Source organism: Mercenaria mercenaria, chromosome 6 (genome assembly GCF_021730395.1).
Source record: "Mercenaria mercenaria strain notata chromosome 6, MADL_Memer_1, whole genome shotgun sequence".
NCBI lineage: Eukaryota > Metazoa > Mollusca > Bivalvia > Venerida > Veneridae > Mercenaria > Mercenaria mercenaria.
In genome coordinates, this window is record NC_069366.1 from 45,974,297 (window position 1) to 45,996,852 (window position 22,556).

Consider the following 22,556-nt stretch of genomic DNA (forward strand, 5'->3'; position numbering starts at 1 on the left):
TACATACGTGACTACACCAGTGTTTAAAAAACAAACTGTTTTTGGGAACAGTTGCGCGGTTGACATACTGTGTCGGTATGTTTAGTAGAATAGCTGAAAATATACCAGCATTTTAGCTACATACTGATTATACAAACTGCATTTATTTTTCCTGCTTCGTATATCAAACTAACAAGATGAATTGAAATCAAATTTTATTTAAACATTCAGAGTGAACTAAAGCAGATTTTTTTCTTTTTTTTCTATGTAATTTAAACGTAATACAAACAATAGTTTTGTCTGAAGGAAAAGTCCTGGAATATTTACAGTCATTCTAACAACTTTGAGAACATTCTATCATATTTTCATCATACATAACACAAAATCGATGAGTATGCTCAAGGTAACGTATGTACCAGTTAAGTAAATTATGCATATACAATGTACTTGATACCACTTTTCGTTAATAAAATCTTTTATATGCCCTTTGAATATGTTTCGATAACATTAAATTTTGTATTACTGTTAATGGGCAATAGTGTATTCTCATTTGAATTCAATCATCTATGATACTGTCCTGAAATTTATGTACGTCCTAAATTTCTAGTATATTGGTCTAAAACTATAATAAAGAAAGTGTTTTAAGATGTTTAATCACTATCGAGGCAGTTATGCATATCATGTGAATTGCAGAAAAGAAGAATAAACAATATCGCGACAACAAATAGCTTTTTTTTTTCTAAGCAAATACATACGTTACTGCACAATTACACTGGCATGTTACCTCCTGCTGTACAAAAATAAGAATCTGTGTTATGTAATCGTCAAAATTCTACGAAACGATATAAAATCCATCCTGTACGAATGAATTGAAGCATTAAGATTGATGTAAATGAATTACAGATCAAATGGAACTTGAATTACATTGTCAAATCAACTTTGGAGATAAATAATGGCACCCATTCAAAATTAAACATAATGCGAAAATACTTTTCTATCTATTCATATCCTGTATATTCCGAACATAATATTCAAATTATTTTATTACTACATTACGAATGCCACAAAAAAAGAAATGTTTTTTATTTGAAATTATACATACGTTACTATTGGTTACGTATGTATCACTTGTACACACTGTATCTTTACTTTTATATACATTAATATATATGTAATGATTTCATTTGAAAATAATAAGCATATTCTATGTTTAAAAAATATTAGATATGAAAATTTATTACGGTGTGATATTATTCTCTTATCATATCTATAGTATACAATTCTCAAAACTGAATTTGTTTACAATGTGTGCGTGATAAAAGGTTATCAAAACTAAAAGTTGGCGGCCTAAAAAGCTTGTAAACATGAAACCCTGCGTCACTGTTGACGTATGCTGACGTAGGAGTTAGTTTTAAATATTTCAGTAAATTATGTATCGATCACGTATGTATCATTTCCTTCTTTGATGCTCATAAAGAATATGCATAGACAGATATTTGTTGCCTAAAGGGTAATCAGCTATCAGATATGACAATGAACTCAGTCTTTAAAAGCATTAAAAAAATGAATTAAATTGTGATATTTCTACAATAAGGTAACGGATGTATCAATCTGTTATATACGCTTTTGGGTAAGGTTTTCCACGCTGATATGATATAAAATGTAATTCGAATTAACAGCATGAATGAGCAAGCATAATAGTTATATAATTTACGAACAGACATGCGAATGTTTATTCTACCCAGAAACATTATCATATTCTTTGGCATAACATAAGTATCATTATGGTTGAGACATCATTTTAAATGATGACTGATACCAGAGAAGTCCGGAAAAATTTGTATCTATGTTTGATTATAAAATAACTTCCAAAGTTACTTCATAAAAATATGTGATTTCTTGACTGCTGATGAATTTTAACTAAAGAACGTTCATTAAACATAAAAATGAGCTGGCGACAGTAACGTATGTATTGTTTACTGTAGTTTGAAGCTTCATAAATTACTATCAGACAAAGGTAACAGTCAAAGATTCGGTGTAAAAATCAAACAAGCTTAGTGCTATATGACATGGAGACGAATAACTCTTCTATTGATTTGTGAAGAAGATAGTAAACAGTAACATACACATGCGCCTCACTAGTGATTTTGGGTGAATAATTCCTCTCGCATTTTTAGCTCACCTGTCACAAAGTGACAAGGTGAGCTTTTGTGATCACGCGGTGTCCGTCGTCCGTCCGTGCGTCCGTAAACTTTTGCTTGTGACCACTCTAGAGGTCACATTTTTCATGGGATCTTTATGAAAGTTGGTCAGAATGTTCATCTTGATGATATCTAGGTCAAGTTCGAAACTGGGTCACGTGCCATCAAAAACTAGGTCAGTAGGTCTAAAAATAGAAAAACCTTGTGACCTCTCTAGAGGCCATATATTTCATAAGATCTTCATGAAAATTGGTCAGAATGTTCACCTTGATGATATCTAGGTCAGGTTCGAAACTGGGTCACGTGGGTGCAAAAACTAGGTCAGTAGGTCTAAAATTAGAAAAACCTTGTGACCTCTCTAGAGGCCATATTTTTCATGAGATCTTAATGAATATTGGTCAGAATGTTTACCTTGATGTTATCTAGGTCAAGTTCGAAACTCGGTCATGTAGGGTCAAAAACTAGGTCATTAGGTCTAAAAATAGAAAAACCTTGTGACCTCTCTTGAGGCCATATTTCTCAATGGATCTTCATGAAAATTCGCCAGAATGTTCACCTTGATGATATCTAGGTCAAGTTCGAAACTGGGTCACGTGGGGTTAAAAACTAGGTCAGTAGATCTAAAAATAGAAAAACCTTGTGACCTCTCTAGAGGCCATATTTTTTATGAGATCTTCATGAATATTGGTCAGAATGTTCACCTTCATGATATCTAGGTCAAGTTCGAAACTGGGTCATGTGGGGTCAAAAACTAGGTCAGTAGATCTAAAAATAGAAAAACCTTGTGACCTCTCTAGAGGCCATATTTCTCAATGGATCTTCATGAAAATTGGTCAGAATGTTCAACTTGATGATATCTAGGTCAAGTTCGAAACTGGGTCACGTGCGGTCAAAAACTAGGTCAGTAGGTCTAAAAATAGGAAAACCTTGTGACCTCTCTAGAGGCGATATTTTTCAATGGATCTTCATGAAAATTGGTTAGAGTGTTTACCTTGAAGATATCTAGGTTAAGATTGAAACTGGGTCACGTGGGATTAAAAACTAGGTCAGTAGATCTAAAAATAGAAAAACCTTGTGACCTCTCTAGAGGCCATATTTTTCATGAGATCTTCATGAATATTGGTCAGAATGTTCACCTTGATGATATCTAAGTCAAGTTTGAAACTGGGTCACGTGGGGTCAAAAACTAGGTCAGTAGGTCTAAAAATAGAAAAAACCTTGTGACCTCTCTAGAGGCCATATTTCTCAACGGATCTTCATGAAAATTGGTGAGAATGTTCAGCTTGATGATATCTAGGTCAGATTCGTAACTGGGTCATGTGCGGTCAAAAACTAGGTCAGTAGGTCGAAAAATAGAAAAACCTTGTGACCTCTCTTGAGGCCATATTTTTCACGAGATCTTCATGAAAATTGGTGAGAATGTTCACCTTGATGATATCTAGGTCAAGTTTAAAAGTGGGTCACGTGCCTTCAAAAACTAGGTCATTAGGTCAAATAATAGAAAAACCTTGTGACCTCTCTAGAGGCCATATTTTTCAATGGATCTTCATGAAAATTGGTCAGAATTTTTTATCTTGATGATATCTAGGTCACATGTGCTCAAAAACTAGGTCACTGTGTCAAATAATAGAAATAACGACGTCATACTCAGTTCAACACTGGGTTATGTGGGGATAGGTGAGCGATTCAGGACCATCATGGTCCTCTTGTTAAATGAAGACTGAATCCGAGTCCCCGTAATTATAGCCATGTTTATGAAAATGTTTACATTTTTCACATTTTTCATGCAGGCTGATATCAAGACATCCTACTTGGAAGTCTTTCAAGTGAAATTGGATTACCATATGTTTTAGCATACAGAATAGAGGCATTGTCCTGTTCCGAATGCCTGGTTTATATATTTCAAAAGCACGACAACCAAATACTTATGTGGAAATATCATTCATTTTACACATAGAAATGCACAGCAACTGAAAATTGCTACTAGTATTATACTACACGAATTACAGTAAGATGATCAGAGTTTCACTTAAATTTAAATGTGCAAATGAGATTGTGAAATATAAAAAGCAACGGTTCTTTGCCGTCATGAATAATCATAAAAGTCTGCCAAGAGACCTAACCGATTTGTAATTTCCAGAAGAATCGTTGTTGTTTATATTTCTTGAAAAGCTTCTGAAGTGGAAATCAAACTTTTGTTTTATATCTTCTGAAGACGAAATTGGGTTGCTTTGTATATTTAACCAGTTGAAAAATCGGTAACATTTGCTCCCTACCTATTTAGCATTTGAATGGCCAAATATAGGTTCCTATAAAATGTTTGATTGGCCAAACATCTAGGTCAAAAGTGATATAAGACACCACGTAGAACGGAGAACAACAGTTGTGTTTAACCGACAATCACTGAAAAAGTCAAGTGTGCTTACCTACTGACATATCTTGTCTAGTAATAATTGTTCATTCGCGGATTATGTTACTGTTCTACTCCGGCCTCAATCCGACCCCTTCATTTATTACATGGTAGAGAAATGTCAACTGGTTATCTCAGAAACGATGAAAGAAAACTGTAAAAAGTTGAAAAAATTGCACTGCACCTTATCCTCTAATTTTCGCACACTGTTCCTTACCATCGGACAAAAATTGTGTTTTTTTGAAAATACGAACTGTGATCTGCACAAAACTAACAGTATTAGATAAGTATGTGGAAATATTCCTTCAAATCAGAAAAATAGCTTACAACCTGGGATATATAAGGTAAAAAAGACCATTTTTGCAAGTCGTACTATTCTTTATCGCGTGTTTAACGGAGGATTTTTCATCGATTCGAATCGCATGACCAGCATTCCAGACAAATTACAGTACTGTTTCCAAAGTGAAAGGTATCGGTTGATAGAGAAAACAGTGGAGCAGGTTGATTGACATGTGCTATTGTCTAGATATCCTTGAAAAAGGAAAAAAGTAAGAAAAACTCACATTTTCAGTTTTGGCCGCCATTTTGTTTCGGTGGTAAGGAGTAGATCGAATACCCCCCTTGTTTATTGTATTTTCAAGTTTTGAGATTTTCCAATGCAGTCAGTGAATTTCAGTCCTGCTTGGTTATTGTCTCTGAATATGATCAAGACCCATCAAGAATAATGTTATGGTGAAGTATATAATTATGTTTTGATATTTGAAATAGTCTCCTTAACTTGTTCGAGTTGCTGACCTTGAATTGCTTGCCCCACCACTGTAGGTTTGAAACTTCACTGAAGGTATAGCATTGTGATGAAAGTTACACACCCAGTTAGCTTTTAGATGGTCATCGATTCTGCTAGAAATAATTTCTGATATGGCACCTGGGCTCTTCCTCCTCTGGAGGTGAACCAAAGTTGTGTCACTGTGGCTAACCAAAAAAAAAAACCAACAAATTAACTTACACATAATATTATATAATGATACATTTTTATTGCAGGCTGGAATAATTATCTCCTCACAGTCTGTGTTAGATCTCAGAGCTCTAGAATTCATGAGATTTGTAGAAAATGATATCACTAGAGACAGTTTACAGCTGAGAGAAATAGCAATGTAAGTTACCATCAATTAACTAAACAAAAGTTCTCACTGAACAGTATTGTCTGAAGGGTTGATGAGATCTTGGAGACAGGGGACTACTTCATTTATTTGTTTCAAAAGTTGTCCATGGAGGGGCACCTGGGGTCTTCCTCCACCATCAAAGCTGGAAAGTCGCCATATGACCTATAAATGTGTTGGTGCGATGTTAAATCAACAAAATAAATTCAAAAGTCGTCCAAAGAAACTTTGCACTATAGTAAGAAAAACAAAAAGCTTGTCTTCTCTAGTTTACACTGGCTGCTCAAATTTGACCTCCTTAAGTACCTCAGTTACTGCTTTATACAGGGTAAAAAAGAGCAACAGTTGAACTAATATCAACCTGAATAATTACCAGCCAATAATCCCAAAGATTCTGTGTTTCAGAAAAACTGGCTTTGTCAGCTATGTTTTTCATGAATAATTTTCTTTGGTCACAACCATTCTTATACATATATATTGTGTATCACTATAAAATCTAGGTCAAGTTTGATAACCAGCCAGTTTGGATAAGTACATGTATATCCAGCATTGTGACCCTTGCATTAGTCAAAAATGCTAAAATTTAAAGTGTACTGAATATGTATTCTAAATGTCATAATTAATTTATTGTAACAGGCATGTATTATTCATGACTGTCATGTGTTTTTAGCTCACCTGTCACAAAGTGACAAGGTGAGCTTTTGTGATCGCGTGGCGTCCGTCGTCCGTCCGTCCGTCCGTGCGTGCGTAAACTTTTGCTTGTGACCACTCTAGAGGTCACATTTTTCATGGGATCTTTATGAAAGTTGGTCAGAATGTTCATCTTGATGATATCTAGGTCAAGTTCGAAACTGGGTCATGTGCGGTCAAAAACTAGGTCAGTAGGTCTAAAAATAGAAAAACCTTGTGACCTCTCTAGAGGCCATATTTTTCATGAGATCTTCATGAAAATTGGTCAGAATGTTCACCTTGATGATATCTAGGTCAAGTTTGAAACTGGGTCACGTGGGGTCAAAAACTAGGTCAGTAAGTCTAAAAATAGAAAAACCTTGTGACCTCTCTAGAGGCCATATTTCTCAATGGATTTTCATGAAAATTGGTCAGAATGTTCACCTTGATGATATCTAGGTCAGGTTCGAAACTGGGTCAGGTGTGGTCAGAAACTAGGTCAGTAGGTCTAAAAATAGAAAAACCTTGTGACCTCTCTAGAGGCCATATTTTTCAAGAGATCTTCATGAAAATTGGTCAGAATGTTCACCTTGATGATATCTAGGTCAAGTTTGAAACTGGGTCACATGCGGTCAAAAACTAGGTCAGTAGGTCTAAAAATAGAAAAACTTTGTGACCTCTCTAGAGGCCATATTTTTCATGGGATCTTTATGAAAATTAGTCAGAATGTTCACCTTGATGATATCTAGGTCAAGTTTGAAACTGGGTCACGTGCGGTCAATAACTAGGTCAGGAGAACTAAAAATAGAAAAACCTTGTGACCTCTCTAGAGGCCATATTTTTCCAGAGATCTTCATGAAAATTGGTCAGAATGTTCATCTTGATGATATCTAGGTCAGGTTCGAAACTGGGTCATGTGCGGTCAAAAACTAGGTCAGTAGGTCTAAAAATAAAAAAACCTTGTGACGTCTCTAGAGGCCATATTTCTCAATGGATCTTCATGAAAATTGGTGAGAATGTTCAGCTTGATGATACCTAGATCAAGTTCAGAACTGGGTCATGTGCTTTCAAAACCTAGGTCAGTAGGTCGAAAAATAGAAAAACCTTGTGACCTCTCTAGAGGCCATATTTTTCATGAGATCTTCATGAAATAGGTGAGAATGTTCACCTTGATAATATCTAGGTCAAGTTCAAAAGTGGATCATGTGCCTTCAAAAACTAAGTCATTAGGTCAAATAATAGAAAAACCTTGTGACCTCTCTAGAGGTCATATTTTTCAATGGATCTTCATGAAAATTGGTCAGAATTTTTTATCTTGATGATATCTAGGTCACGTGTGCTCAAAAACTAGGTCACTGTGTCAAATAATAGAAATAACGACGTCATACTCAGTTCAACACTGGATCATGTGGGGATAGGTGAGCGATTCAGGACCATCATGGTCCTCTTGTCTTGATAACCTGTAATCTTTTTTTTTATCAACCCTTTGGCAATATAATTAGTGTTTTCTGCAGATGATATGGTGTTGAGGATTAAATTGGAGCTTGCTTTAGACTTCACTTCTTATGCACTTGCAGGCTTATGAACTGCAGCAAAGAATATTCTGCCAGACAATGTCTTGTAAATAAAGACAGGAAGAATAAAGTGAAAGTTTGTACAAACTTTCAGTGATCTCTTAAGCCTACAAGCCTTCAGATTCATGTCTATTTTCTTTAAATTTAGGAAATACTTCAGTTGTTAGTAATTGTAAATATAAACAAAGTGATAAAAAGCTGTCAGCAGCATTAGTTGTGCTGTAAAACATGTATGATAGGTCAGCAGCATTAGTTGTGCTGTAAAACATGTATGATAGGTCAGCAGCATTAGTTGTGCTGTAAAACATGTAAGCTAGGTCAGCAGCATTAGTTGTGCTGTAAAACATGTAAGCTAGGTCAGCAGCATTAGTTGTGCTGTAAAACATGTAAGATAGGTCAGCAGCATTAGTTGTGCTGTAAAACATGTAAGATAGGTCAGCAGCATTAGTTGTGCTGTAAAACATGTAAGATAGGTCAGCAGCATTAGTTGTGCTGTAAAACATGTATGATAGGTCAGCAGCATTAGTTGTGCTGTAAAACATGTAAGATAGGTCAGCAGCATTAGTTGTGCTGTAAAACATGTATGATAGGTCAGCAGCATTAGTTGTGCTGTAAAACATGTAAGATAGGTCAGCAGCATTAGTTGTGCTGTAAAACATGTAAGCTAGGTCAGCAGCATTAGTTGTGCTGTAAAACATGTATGATAGGAAGATTTCATTTGTACATTATTGTTGAACTTATATAAAATTTAAGTAGGAATTTTGATATTTAAAAGATGTACCTGTCTGTTTTACCAATTTTGATATTGTTATGTTTGGATCTTGAGCTATACAGATAACAACAAAATAAAAACTTAGCAGTATGTATATTATAATTTCAGTAAAAGTCATGGTCTCAGTGGAAGAACCTTGAGAAAACTACCATTCATTGCTCATGCTTGCTATGTACAGGTTAGATTTTTTTTTTACTTTAATCTTTAATTTTCTCCTGCTATTTTATACCATAGGCAATACAGTCTCTATAGATATAGCTGTAATTTAGTGGAAAACCTGTAGACAGATTTGTTGACAGATTTCTGCCATTTTACAGTCAGCAATTAGAATCATGAATAATGGTTAAAGTTTTAGTTGAAATACTGTTTAACGGGATATATTCACGGTGCCAAGTGTTCGCGTTTTTTGAAGAGTTTTGAAATCACAGTGTCTTTATTTCGGGGAAACTACTTCGACTGCAAATTATAAACCTTGGTTGTAAACAATAGAAAGGGAGATCACTCTTACTAGACATGAAAATAATAATAAACACGATTAAGTGTGTCCTTGTCGTCTGAATAGAGACGCAAATAGCATATTATAATAATTCAACACTTGTGTGAAATTTAGTTCTGTAACAAAAAATCACAGACTTTTAATCATAGAATAAATAAATAACTAGAAAATGCTTTTGTAAAAAAGCGCACGTCTCCCCCAATGCAAAGTCCTATAGGCACTAAGTCAATAGGGGTCAGGAGCGAAAGTCAAAGAGACACTGATGGTTGGCTGCAATAGGGATCATCTACTTGGCATGTCCAGTCATCCCGCTAAATTTTAACACTAGTGGCCTAGTGGTTCTCAAGTCACTGTTCAGGCTTCTGTGACCTTGACCTTTGATCAAGTGACCTCAAAATAAATAGGGGTCATCTACTCTGCATGTCCAATCATCCTATTAAGTTTCAACATTGTAGGTCAAGTGGTTCTCAAGTTATTTCCAAAAAATGATTTTACATGAACAGGCCACTGTGACCTTGACCTTTATTAGACTGACCCCAAAATCAATAGGGGTCATCTACTCTGCATGTTCAATCATTCTATGAAGTTTCAACATTCTGGGTCAAGTGGTTCTCAAGTTATTGATCGGAACTGGTTATCAATGTTCAGGCCCCTGTGACCTTGACCTTTAACGGAGTGACCCCAAAAACAATAAGGGTCATTTACTCTGCATGAACAATCATCCTATGAAGTTTCAACATTCTGGGTCGAGAGGTTCTCAAGTTATTGATTGGAAATGGTTTTCCATGTTCAGGACCCTGTGGCCTTGACCTTTAACAGAGTGACCCTAAAATCGTTAGGGTTCATCTACTCTGCATGACCAATCATCCTATGAAGTTTCATCATTCTGGGTCAAGTGGTTCTCAAGTTACTGACCGGAAATGGTTTTCAATATTCGGGCCCCTATGACCTTGACCTTTCACAGAGTGACCCCAAAATCGTTAGGGGTCATCTACTCTTTATGACCAATCATGCTATTAAGTTTCAACATTCTGGGTCAAGTGGTTCTCAAGTTACAGACCGGAAATGGTTTTCAATGTTCAGGCCCCTGTGACCTTGACCTTTAATGGAGTGACCCCAAAATTGACAGGGGTCATCTACTTTGCGAGTACAATCATCCTATGAAGTTTCAACATTCTGGGTCAAGTGGTTCTCTAGTTATTGATCAGAAATGGTTTTCAATGTTCAGGCCCCTGTGACCTTGACCTTTGACGGAGTGACCCCAAAATCAATAGGGGTCATGTCCTCTTCATGACCAGTCATCCTATGAAGTTTCAACATTCTGGGGCAAGTGGTTCTCTAGTTATTGATCGGAAATGGTTTTTAATGTTCAGGCCCCTGTGACCTTGACCTTTGACGGAGTGACCCCAAAATCAATAGGGGTCATGTCCTCTTCATGACCAATCATCCTATGAAGTTTCAACATTCTGGGTCAAGTGGTTCTCTAGTTATTGATCGGAAATGGTTTTCAATGTTCAGGCCCCTGTGACCTTGACCTTTGATGGAGTGACCCCAAAAACAATAGGGGTCGTCTACTCCAGCAGCCCTACAACCCTATGAAGTTTGAAGGTTCTAGGTCAAATGGTTCTCCAGTTATTGCTCGGAAATGAAGTGTGACATACGGACGGACGGAAGGACGGACGGACAGGGCAAAAACAATATGTCTCCTGGGGGAGACATAATAAATCACAGAGTTTAGACTTCGTGCTGTCAATGTTGACTGCGAATATAGCGAAAATTAAACCTCAGTGAATATAACCCACTATACAGTAATAGAAAATATTAAGTTTCAGTATTTCTGAACTTCAGTTAATCGGCAAGTCTGTGAAATGTTTATCCGCTCGAGGCTTTGATGAAGAAAACATTTCAGAGACGAGCAAGATAACTTCAGAAAGATAATTACTTGATATTTTATTTATCCTGCCTTTTCATTAAAAACAATTTTCAATCTACTTAAACTTACAGTTGATACTAATTCTCATTCTTGTATAAACATAGTATCATTGTGACTATAATAGTGCATGAATCCATGTGTAATTTAAGTCGACATGTTGCAAATTAATTCTTGAAAATTTCTCACAGACAAGGATTATTTAATAAAATAAATGAATTATGATTGAGAATGCTAATATTCTTGAAGCAAATCTTAGATGAAATCTTATATGTTTCCATCTACTTTAGACTGCTTTATGAAAGTCAGCATAGAGTGTATAGGGCTATAGGCAGTAAATTGTAGATTTTGAAGGGTATATCTCATCATTGATTACTCACTACTAGTCCATTGCATTGATTTGTGTTAAATTAAAAATTTTGTTTTTAACATATTTTGTTTGAGGTGTCCTCATTAAAGGTACACACATAGCTCTGCATACAATCTAGGTTGTTAGACACGTGCTTGCAACACAATATTAGCTAATTTTAGTTACTAACTTCTTGTAGTCATGTGATTCTCTTTGACTTGAAGACTACTTAACCTAGCTGCCCAACAGGGGAAATTCACTGCTTGATCCATTCTTTGTGTTGTCTTCAAATTTTTATTTTTTCAATGTAAACACAAGAAAGTAAAAAAAATACATGCATTATTATAGTAATTCTGGAAGTAGATTGTATTTCAAATGACATTTTAAATAGTGATGGAGAATTATCCCTCAGCATGTGCTGTGTAAAAGTGTCGTGAAAACTTAAAAGCGAGTTTTCGTTTTAGGGAAACAAAGGTGTAGTGGCAGAATAAACTAGAGCTATCACTAAAGGTGATGAATGTACCCCCCGCATGCACTGACACAGTACATTGCAATTTGACGCACACAAGATTGCATAATTATGTGGACTGTATATATATAGACATATATGTATGTATACAGTATAGTAACAAAAAACAAAGTCCCATAACTATGCAGAATATATATCTAAAAGAATGTAACATGCACCATGCACAACTAGGGTTGTTACTGATCACTTGTGTTAAGTTTCATTAAATTGTGTGCAAGGGTTTGGTAGATTAGGCACGCACAAGATTGCATATGCAGACTGTATGTACATAGTATGTTAACAAGAAACAAAGTTCCATAACTCTGCAATTTTTGTCGCTGAAAAAACCTAACATGCCCCATGCACAACTACTGTTGTTACTGATCACTTGTGTGAAGTTTCATTAAAATATGTCAAGGGGATGAGGAGAGATGGTGCGCACAAGATTGTGTCTATGTTTATAGTATAGTAACAAAAAAAAACAAAGTCCCATAACTCTGCAAAATGTTTTTCTGAAAGAACCTAACATGCCCCATGCACAACTACTGTTGTTACTGATCACTTGTATAAAGTTTCATTAAATTGTGTCAAGGAGATGAGGAGAGATGGTGCGCACAAGATTGTGTCTATGTATATAGTATAGTAACAAAAAAACAAAGTCCCATAACTCTGCAAATTTTTTTTCTAAAAGAACCTAACATGCCCCATGCACAACTACTGTTGGTACTGATCACTTGTGTGAAGTTTCATTAAATTGTGTCAAGGGGATGCGGAGAGATGGTGCGCACAAGATTGTGTCTATGTATATAGTATAGTAACAAAAAAACAAAGTCCCATAACTCTTGCAAATTTTTTTTCTAAAAGAACCTAACATGCCCCATGCACAACTACTGTTGGTACTGATCACTTGTGTGAAGTTTCATTAAATTGTGTCAAGGGGATGAGGAGAGATGGTGCGCACAAGATTTTGTCTATGTATATAGTATAGTAACAAAAAAAAACAAAGTCCCATAACTCTGCCAATTTTTTTTCTAAAAGAACCTAACATGCCCCATGCACAACTACTGTTGGTTCTGATCACTTGTGTGAAGTTTCATTAAATTGTGTCAAGGGGATAAGGAGAGATGGTGCGCACAAGATTGCGTCTACGGACAGACAGACCACCTGAAACCAGTATACCCCCCCCCCCCCCCTTACAACTTTGTTGTCGGGGGGTACAATAAGAAATATTCAAAAGTAGCAATTTACAATTCCATGTTACTGTAGGTAGAGTATTATTAACAAATCTACAGTAAGAGCAAGAGGTCAGTTCTTGAATATTTTTGACTGCTTTGTTTGACTTTCAGAAACCAGAAGTGTCCTTACAAGATTTTCTGATAGCCTTGGACAAAGCAGTGCAGCAACAGTTTAAAGAAAGGGAAGATCTTGTAAAGGATTCCTGAGTGTGGAGATAATGCCAGTTATAATATATATGAAGCAAGATACACCAGGATCTCACAAAAATATTTGTGAGGGACGTAAGGAGTGGTAATAAAAGAGGATCTCAAAAAAATAGTCTGTTTCCAGGAAATGAAGGGTCTCAAACTGTTCTTGAATAATTCACAGTAACTTTACATGGAAGAATTCTTTTGGATTATTTGCACAACAGATGTGCAGTGTGTGAATCTATATGGTAACACAGTGAACAGACAGATTAAGGTGTGTCCTTAGTGCTTGTTGAATGTATAGTGTAACGTTACTTTTGAATTTACATTTGTTTATGCAAGCATCGAAATTGATGTGCAGAAAATATAATGTTATCTTTATCAGTTTTGTTTGCTCATAAAAGATAAAGTGGGTATTGTGATTGAAATAGTTTTTCAAACATTGTGATATATTGTTAAAAGATGTTTTTATGTATTCACTAACTTGATCTCGTCTGTGAGGGAATAATTTGGAGATGTGTTGGGGGCAGAGCAAGTAGTTGATACATTTGATGTATTTTGTTAGATCACTGAAGGTAAAGGCTCACAATGAACTGTTGTAAGAGGATGGTACCCTAACATATAGTAACTGTCCAGTATCTGTCTTTCCAGAAACTGTTACATTTACACACATCTCAAGTCTTCGAAACATTGGCATCAGATCCAAAATGTTTCTGCTTCACTAAAACTTACTTAAACCATATTTTGTGATCTTCACTGAATATTAATCTTTACGAAACTTTGCAGGTTATATACTGGATAGCAATTTCTAAGTAAATTTTGTTTTTGTCCTCTGCACACAGTAGAGAGCATCCTTTACAGATTTTTGTAGCAAAGTTGTCTGTTATGTGACGTGAGATAAAGAAGCACTGTAAGATTAAGAAATGACTGTCACCTTAGGAAAAAACTGAAGTAAAGTGGCTTTAAAAACCATATCATCCTTTGTCCTGACTTGAAAACTAAATGAGAAATTTTATTTTGTTAGTACAAATTTGTAATGGAAGAGCAAAATAGGTTTGTGGCTTAATTTACCAAATTTAGGGTCAATAATGATGACAAAACACCCATGTTGCCCTCATGTATTTATTATTCTAGCAACAGGGCATTAAGATAGACTAAATTTTTGTTGTGGAGCATAAAAGACGTAAGTATAAGTCTGTTGAAACACTGCTTTTAGAAGTAATTTTACATGCTTTCATATTGTACAGAGGTAAATTGCAGCATTTGTATCTGACAGCAGTATTTTAGACACAGGCCAACAATGCATTACCTCTAAACAGCCATTAATTTAATACCCCTGACCAACTGTTTATATATCTGGGGCCCGTTTCCTAAAAGTTAATGTTTCATTCTTAGTTTTCTCCACCAAAGTATGAACTTTTAGAACACATTTATTTCATAGAATATAACTTATATCTTTTAAACAAGATGTTGTTAATTTATTTTAGGACAAAACCTTATTTTCATTTGGCTCAGATTCTAAGATGAATCTGCTTGAAAAGATGTATATGGAAAACTTTACTCCAAAGTTCCAACTTTGTTCTAAGTTGGCTTTCTGAAATGTGACCTGATTTGTGTATGACAGATCTTTGAAAGCCCTTCTGTAGTTATTACACAGGCTTTCCTCATTCTAAGAAGTAGAATGCATTGTTTCCATGAACATAATTTTCACAGTTTGTAGGTATTCTCGCCATTTCTGAATAAACATTGACACATTACATCTAGACAGATATTCATATTTCCTCCTGATTTTATTAAAAATCTGAAGTTTATACAATCATACCTCGAGTGAAAATTATTCCAGCTGTAAAGAGTAAAGGTGAATACTTACACCCTTTCCACTGGGAAAAAACAACAACTTGTTTTTCATTAGTTTCAGTGACTGATTCAGGTAAACATTTCTCATGACATAGCCTTTGAACATTTGTTTGACAATCCAGTCTTTGATAAGACATTTTCAGTTCCAGGTACCCTCCAAAGTTAGGAGTTACTGTTAAAAAATCTTTGTTATTATAATGAAATGTATTCATATGTTAACTCATAATTAGCAGCTTTTGTCACACAATTCTAGTATTTTTGTGTCCTAGACAACAATAGTCACATGTATCATGCAATTGTGCTAATGTTTTATGAGACTTGTTTTTTCAGTTTTGAAAACATATTATTTATGAAGATGTATTTGTTATCTTCTTATGCAAACGAATAAAGTTATAGATGTCTTATTTGGCTTGTTCTTTTACTACTGTAAACATACTGATCAAATGAGCTTAACTTAAAATGGTGAGTTAGCTGTAGCTGTCTGAACCAGATATACTAAGTGTGGAAACCATGTAGTTGTATTTTTTTGTTCCCTTGCAAGGGCAGATCCAGGAGGGGGCACTTGGCATGCACCCCCCTAAAAACGCCGGAGCATAGGTAATTTGTCTTTTGTTCTGGGTGAAAAAAGTGCAAAAAATGCATTTTTTCTCACTCGTTACATTCGCATACGTAATTTATCTCTTGTTCTGGGTGCAAAAATACAAAATATGCATATTTTTCCCGCTCACATAGGTAATTATCTTTTGTTGCGCTCCCCCCAACACCAAATCTTGTCTCCAATCTTGCCTTGGGGCACATTCAGTTTTACTACCATAGAATTCTGCTTAAGCTGTTGTGAGGAGTGCACATTCATTACCTCTTGCGAAAAGAGTCTACTATTATTTTGGTTGTATTCTGTGCTTCCAAAATTTTATTAACTACCACAACAGCAGTCTTTATAGAGTGCCTTGTGGTAGCTGTAAAGTCTCTTAGAACTCAGACTCGGTGTTGTTATATTTTCTGGTCATTTTTAGATCATGGAAAACATTCTATTTTACAGTAATAGAATTCCACTTAAACCCATGCCAATGGGTGCGACAGTTGCACATTTCATTACCTGTCATGAACGGACTCAATCAAACCAATGCTTGGTTGCATTCTGTGTCTCCAAAGTATCTTCTCACAATTTTTTATAATTTTTGTTTTTGCTAAAATCATCAGTTATTAATTTTTTTTATCACCCCCCCCCCTGCTTCGAAGGAGTGGTATATTATTTTGCAGATGTCAGTCAGTATGTAGACCAATCAGTTTCCGGATGATAACTCAAAAATGCTTTGGCCTAGGATCATGAAAGTTGATAGGGAGGTTGGTCATGACCACCAGATGACCCCTATTCATTCTGAGGTCAGTAAGGTCAAAGATCAAGGTCACAGTGACCCAGAACAGTTAAACAGTTTCCGGATGATCTCAAGAATGCTTGGGCCTAGGATCGTGAAAGTTGATAGGGAGGTTGGTTATCACCAGCAGATGACCCCTATTGATTTTGAGATCAGTAGGTCAAAGGTCAAGTCACAGTGACCAGGAACAGTAAAACTAGTTTCCGGATGATAACTCAAGAATGCTTGGGCCAAGGATCATGAAAGTTGATAGAGGTTAATCATGACCAGCAGATGACCCTAATGATTTTGAGGTCAGTATGTCAAAGGTCAAGGTTACAGTGACTCGGAACAGTTAAACTGTTTCCAGATTACTTGAGAATACTTGGGCCTAGGTTCACGAAACCCAATAGGGAGATTGGTCATGACCAGTAGATGACCCCTATAGATTTTGAGGTCAGTAGGCCAAAGGTCAAGGTCACATTGACCTGGAACAGTTTAACCCTTTCTGGACATTAACTTGAGAACGCTTGGGCCTATGATCACCAACCTTAATAGGGAGGTTGATCATGACCAGCAGATGACCCCTGTTGATTCTGAGGTCAATAGGTCAAAGTCACATTGACCCAGAACAGTAAAACTTTTGTTTACAGTGAGCAAATAATTTCTGTTCCTTGTGCAATTACTGAATGCATCAAGGGGGGCAATTCGTTTTCTACGAGCTCTTACATAAGCATTATACACCACCTTACAGGGGAATTAAACGGCATAACATAAAATATATACTGGGTCCACTGAACTTTTTTTTCAACCACAAATTAGAGACACTTAAAATTTCACAATTTTATTTATTCATCCTTAATAGTTCATAAACGCAAATGATAAGAAAATTCCATCAATACTGTATTTGTCATCTCCTGAAATAGAAGAAAAAAATCATTATTAACTGCTTATCATATTAATTTGTGCCAAAAGTACTTTTTACATGATATTAATAGGAAATCCACATGAAACAAGAGATGTTACAATCAAAGGACGAATCTACCTGATGTAGTATTTTCCAACTGGGTATTTATATTTCCAAACTAGTTATATATATGTGTCTTAACTCTTAACTGAAGAAGCATTACCTGTGACCTTGACACTGAAGGTATTGACCACACCTGCATACAACAAACCTTATCATGCTTTACATTTGTGTTCATTTTCACTGAAAATCTTTGAATCATCTCAAAATAAAAGCTAAGACATGTCAAACCTGACACAAGCACCCTTTGTTGTAATCTTGTCAATATTGACCTAGCTTGTATGCCAAACACATTCTTATCATGCTGAACACTTGTGTAGTTTCATTGAAAACCTTTGAATCATTTCAATGTAAAAACTGAGTCGCCCTCGTCAGTATTAACCTAACTTAAACACCACACACCTCATAATGCTTGACGTTAAGTTTTCTGTAAAAATTCATTGAAATAGCTTGAATTATATCTGAAACATTTTTTGGCACAGACAGACAGGCAAATAGACAGTGTTACTTCTATATGCCTCCCCTCAGGGGCTAAAGAACACACATTAAATTTTCTCATAGTCTGGTTCAAGTGAAAACCAAAGGTAGGAAGTTCTGTCTCTGACACTGTCTGATAGACTGGGTCAAAAGTATCATGGTTATATCACAGTAAACAAAAAATTCCCATCTAATAGTATACACATGCTTGCCATTTAGTAGTAAAAACTATTGCTAAAGGTCATGTTTTATTGCATGACATCAGAAATAAATTTTCATAGATTCTTTTTTCTTCCAAGTTTGAACTTTAGTCCAGCAAAATTTAATGTTGAACTATAGACCAGTCAACAGCACAAACTATGGACCAATGATTTATATAAGTCAAGTAATACCATTTCATAATATAAACATTATAAATACACATCTGTATTTGCTAATTCTTTCACTTCTTGAAAGAGTAAGTTTCACAAAGTCAATTTCAGAATATCAATCTTAAGGAGGTCAGGGCCCAGTTGTTCGAAACTTTAACAGACTGTTAAACTAATCGCCTGTTAAAGTTTGATTCAAAATACTGGTTTTGCTGGGAAACATTTGTATGATGTTTTAATTTTACTGTAAAGACGTTTTAGTGTTCATAATCCTCAAGTAATACATCTGTTGTTCTAAGTTTTCTAAAATGTCTAAATATTATTCTAAAACTTTATCAACTGTTAAAGTTTCGAAAAACTGGTTCCAGGCCTACAGACTTTCATTTTTTTCAAAATCTAGATAGGTTTATTAAGAACTTCTCTATGTAAAATATACATTTCATGTCAAGGTGTGGGTATATGACAATGTTGGGAATGTTCACTCTATTTGTAAATGAGTAACTTTTAATATCTGGAGAGAAACAACAACAACAGGATACCTTTTGCCTTTCTGTTTTTTTTCTTGCCAGGCAATCCAAGCTCCTTCCTTTCTTTATAGGATGGTCTGTAAAATAGAATTATGTAATGTTTTAATAAAATCGGCTTAAAACTTGCAAAAACTAAAACTCATGGTGTTCTGCCGTTGTTGGTAAGGAGCCTGTCACTGGATCATATTTTTTCTTCTAGTGAATCACCTATACTGGCATTTTCTAGGGACATGCTTTAAGGTGTTCTCAAACCAATTCGTAAAGTCTTTCCAAATCCTTTTGTAACTATCATACTAGCACTTGCGTTCCTTGTGACTCGAGGTAAAATGCATTATTTGCATTAGAGTTTCAAGTTTGACAACTACAACCAAATTTGTGTTTAGTAGCCAGCTAAAGGAGCTACACAATCTTAGGAAGTTAGCTGACTGGCTGCCTAAGGCAAGTGTCTGCTTAATAAGGGTGGCTGTTAAAGCAGATTTAACTGTATGACACGTCTGAACTAACCAGAGATATAATATACTAGGTCAACATGTTTCTTGCCAATAAAAATGCCAGAAACTTATTGAATGTTGGATCAATTTTTATACCTACCCTGCTCTATACTGTCTAACTGCACTTTTGCCTGTATTTGTAAGTTCCTTATCAAAAGCAGATTTAAGTTTTGGCTTCTTTTGCTTCTTTTTCTTTGATGGACCTGCACCTGTAAATACAAATAAAGTAAATATAAAATAAATATAGGTAAATATAAGTTTCCACCTATTGTTCGTAACAGTGTTTTTTCGTGTACTGTGGCTTTATTTAGCAATATACATTTATACACAATACATCTGTTTAAAGTCTCCGATAGTGGTAACAGGATCTTCTTGAATTTTCAATTTAAGAATGCCAATTTTATGGCCAAAAATGTATTTTTCCCATTGCAAATATTGGGCAAAACTCATAATTTCTAAAAACAATGTTTAGAAATGTTACATAATTTTAGCATGGTAATGTTTTTATGCTAAGATATCCTGAAAGTTTAATACAAACCTATTCACAAATAAAATAAAAATTTTGTGTAAAAATGACTGAAACTTACAACAGAAAATACCCCTATCAAAATTATTTTTTGACAAAAACGTCAACACTAACAAGAAATTGTAATTAGGGGTCTTGAGTCTTGCACACAACACATCATTTTTTATGATAACTGTTTAGGTCATGTAAGACAAGAAAATGTCCTAAAATCTTTGACCTCTAAATGTGACCTTGATCTTTGAGATAGGGCACTGCATGTTGTCTCATTCTGGGGTACACCTGTACCAGATTTTATCATGCAACTACTATAAAAAGTGCCTGATTTCACTTGCCTGATATTTTATTTTGATATCACGTCATTGACCTGATATCAAAATTAAGCTCCTCCCATATTGACGGACTAGCTTTTACATCAGTTTCCTTCCACATCGAATTTTACTACAGAATCCAGTTTTAATGTTGCACGACTTTTTTCTATACAGATTCTGTAATCTCAACTAATTTCCTTAAATATGATTGTCTCTACATTTATCAAACAGACAATAGCACTTAATGGCGTCATTGTGTAACGTTCATCATGACCTCACAATGTTTGCATGGATCGATTCTTGGAAAGGTTTACAATACACTTGACAATGTACTTATTCTTGATTTATATGCCTAATTTAAGGCATCCATTTTTTATTAAGTAGTAGCAAAAGTGTTTGTGTTAATTATAATTCTTGTATCAGTGTATATTTAGTGATTAAACTTTAAAGTGGAACTGACTGAGTCTGGAATGGAAGTGAAATTTTCAGTGCTTTGGACATGAGTCAAATGTTTAAGAATGTGGAAATAAAGCATATTCTAATTTATTCAAGAGGATGACTTTTTTTATTTTTACGCAGGTAAGAGTTTATTTCATTGTTATTTTTTATAAGAATATCAGAAAGTCAATAAACATTGTCGAAGTTGAATTCAATATGACTGCCGTATTGTTTCGTTCAGATGTTTCAGGGGCGGAAGAATTTTCAAATCCGTAAAATATGAATTGATTCTTTTTTGCTTCAGAAGTCAATTTTTACGAAATAAAAGATGAGGCCATATGTTGTTCTATGCAGGTTGTATGAGTTTCATGATAAATAGAATAAAGCGCCTTTGAACGTGTTTATCATGAAAAGGCGCTATATAAATCTGGTATAATAATAATAATAATAACAGACAACTGTCTTTTGATATCAATGTTATCAGGCTCGGCAGATATGGGCGGAAGGGGTTCGGTTCCCTCAACCCTTCCAGCCCATATCAACCATGACCTGATAACATAGATATCAAAAGACAGTAGCCTGTAATTCTCTATATATTGAAATCCCTTGATGACTAGCAGAGTTATGGACCAGACACGAAACAGACATTGTTAACCTTTGACCTCGAAGTGTGTCCTTGACCTTGAGGCAAGGGATCGGAGTCTTGAACATTGTCTCATTATGAGAAACATTTATGCCAAATAATTTCAAAATTCCTTGAGGGATGGCAGATTTATGGATCAAACACGAAGTGTGACAAACTGAAGGACCTAAACCATTTCTGTATTCCCCTTTTTATCTTTGAAAGACCAAGGACAATCAGCGTATTTAGAATGGTCCTATTACCATCCTTGGAATTCTATAAAATGATGTATTATACCAACCTTTTAACAGAAATGGTGGATCAAATAGTAATGTGACTTCAACATGTTAACAGTTACAGATATGTTTCAAATGTTATAACTAGCACAGTACAAAGAGACTTATCAGGTGTAATATGCCAATTTTAAATTGAAATTTTTATGTATGCACCACTTTGCTTGTAAAGCATCTAAAAATTTCATTTCAACCAATATTTTTGTTGGGTTTAATATCACACATACAAGTCATACTGCAACTTTCCACGTTTTGATGAAGACTCAGGTGGTCATCTAGGCATCATTTCATCAAAGGTGGGCACTAGGCTTCCGTAAGCCAGCTGGATGGCTTCCTCATATGAAAGAATTCTACAACCAAAGCAAGGTTTTGAACCCACAGCTGTGAGAGGCAAGAGATTTAACCACCCAGTCACAGACCCCCCCCCCCCCCCCCCCCCCCCCCCCATCCCATTTCAATCAAATGATTAAAGAAATCATGGTCACGATACTTTAACAGTGCAAAAGAAACAGCATTTTATAATATATACTATACCTTTCTGGTCATCATCATCAAATCCTCTCATACGTTTCTGTCTTAATGACTTTTTGGCAAATTTTGCAGCATATAACTGAGCTTTCTGTATTTCAAAGTTAGACCGATCTTCAGCCTGTAATACAGTCACATGATCTATTTTTGATAACAAACATAACCATAAGTTGTAAACCTGTGCTAAAAAAAACTCGATTGAGAAAATAGACTGAACATTTCAAGTGTGTTTAAACCTACATGTACAAATCAAAGTTACTCTGGTTT

The 22,556-nt window shown here is 35.3% G+C and overlaps 2 protein-coding genes across 3 annotated transcripts in view; one reads left to right on the plus strand and one right to left on the minus strand.

Moving 5' to 3' along the window:
- The window catches only part of LOC128557714 (pachytene checkpoint protein 2 homolog), a 32,968-nt gene extending 17,235 nt beyond the window's left edge, over nt 1–15,733 (plus strand). The window contains exons 9-11 of the mRNA XM_053545721.1: nt 5,632–5,744; nt 8,874–8,943; nt 13,395–15,733. Of these exons, the coding sequence (XP_053401696.1) occupies nt 5,632–5,744; nt 8,874–8,943; nt 13,395–13,490 (279 nt within the window). The 3' untranslated portion in view covers nt 13,491–15,733. The remainder of the gene's footprint in view (nt 1–5,631; nt 5,745–8,873; nt 8,944–13,394) is intronic.
- Nucleotides 15,734–17,474: 1,741 nt separating this feature from the next.
- LOC123549026 (probable ATP-dependent RNA helicase DDX27) overlaps nt 17,475–22,556 on the minus strand; it is a 92,524-nt gene continuing 87,442 nt past the window's right edge. The window contains exon 21 of one of the 2 annotated variants that reach the window (XM_053545728.1): nt 17,475–17,601. In XM_053545728.1, the coding sequence (XP_053401703.1) occupies nt 17,595–17,601 (7 nt within the window). In that variant the 3' untranslated portion in view covers nt 17,475–17,594. Of the gene's footprint in view, nt 17,602–22,295; nt 22,411–22,556 lie in introns of those variants that run through there. The other variant, XM_053545729.1, reaches the window with a different exon arrangement.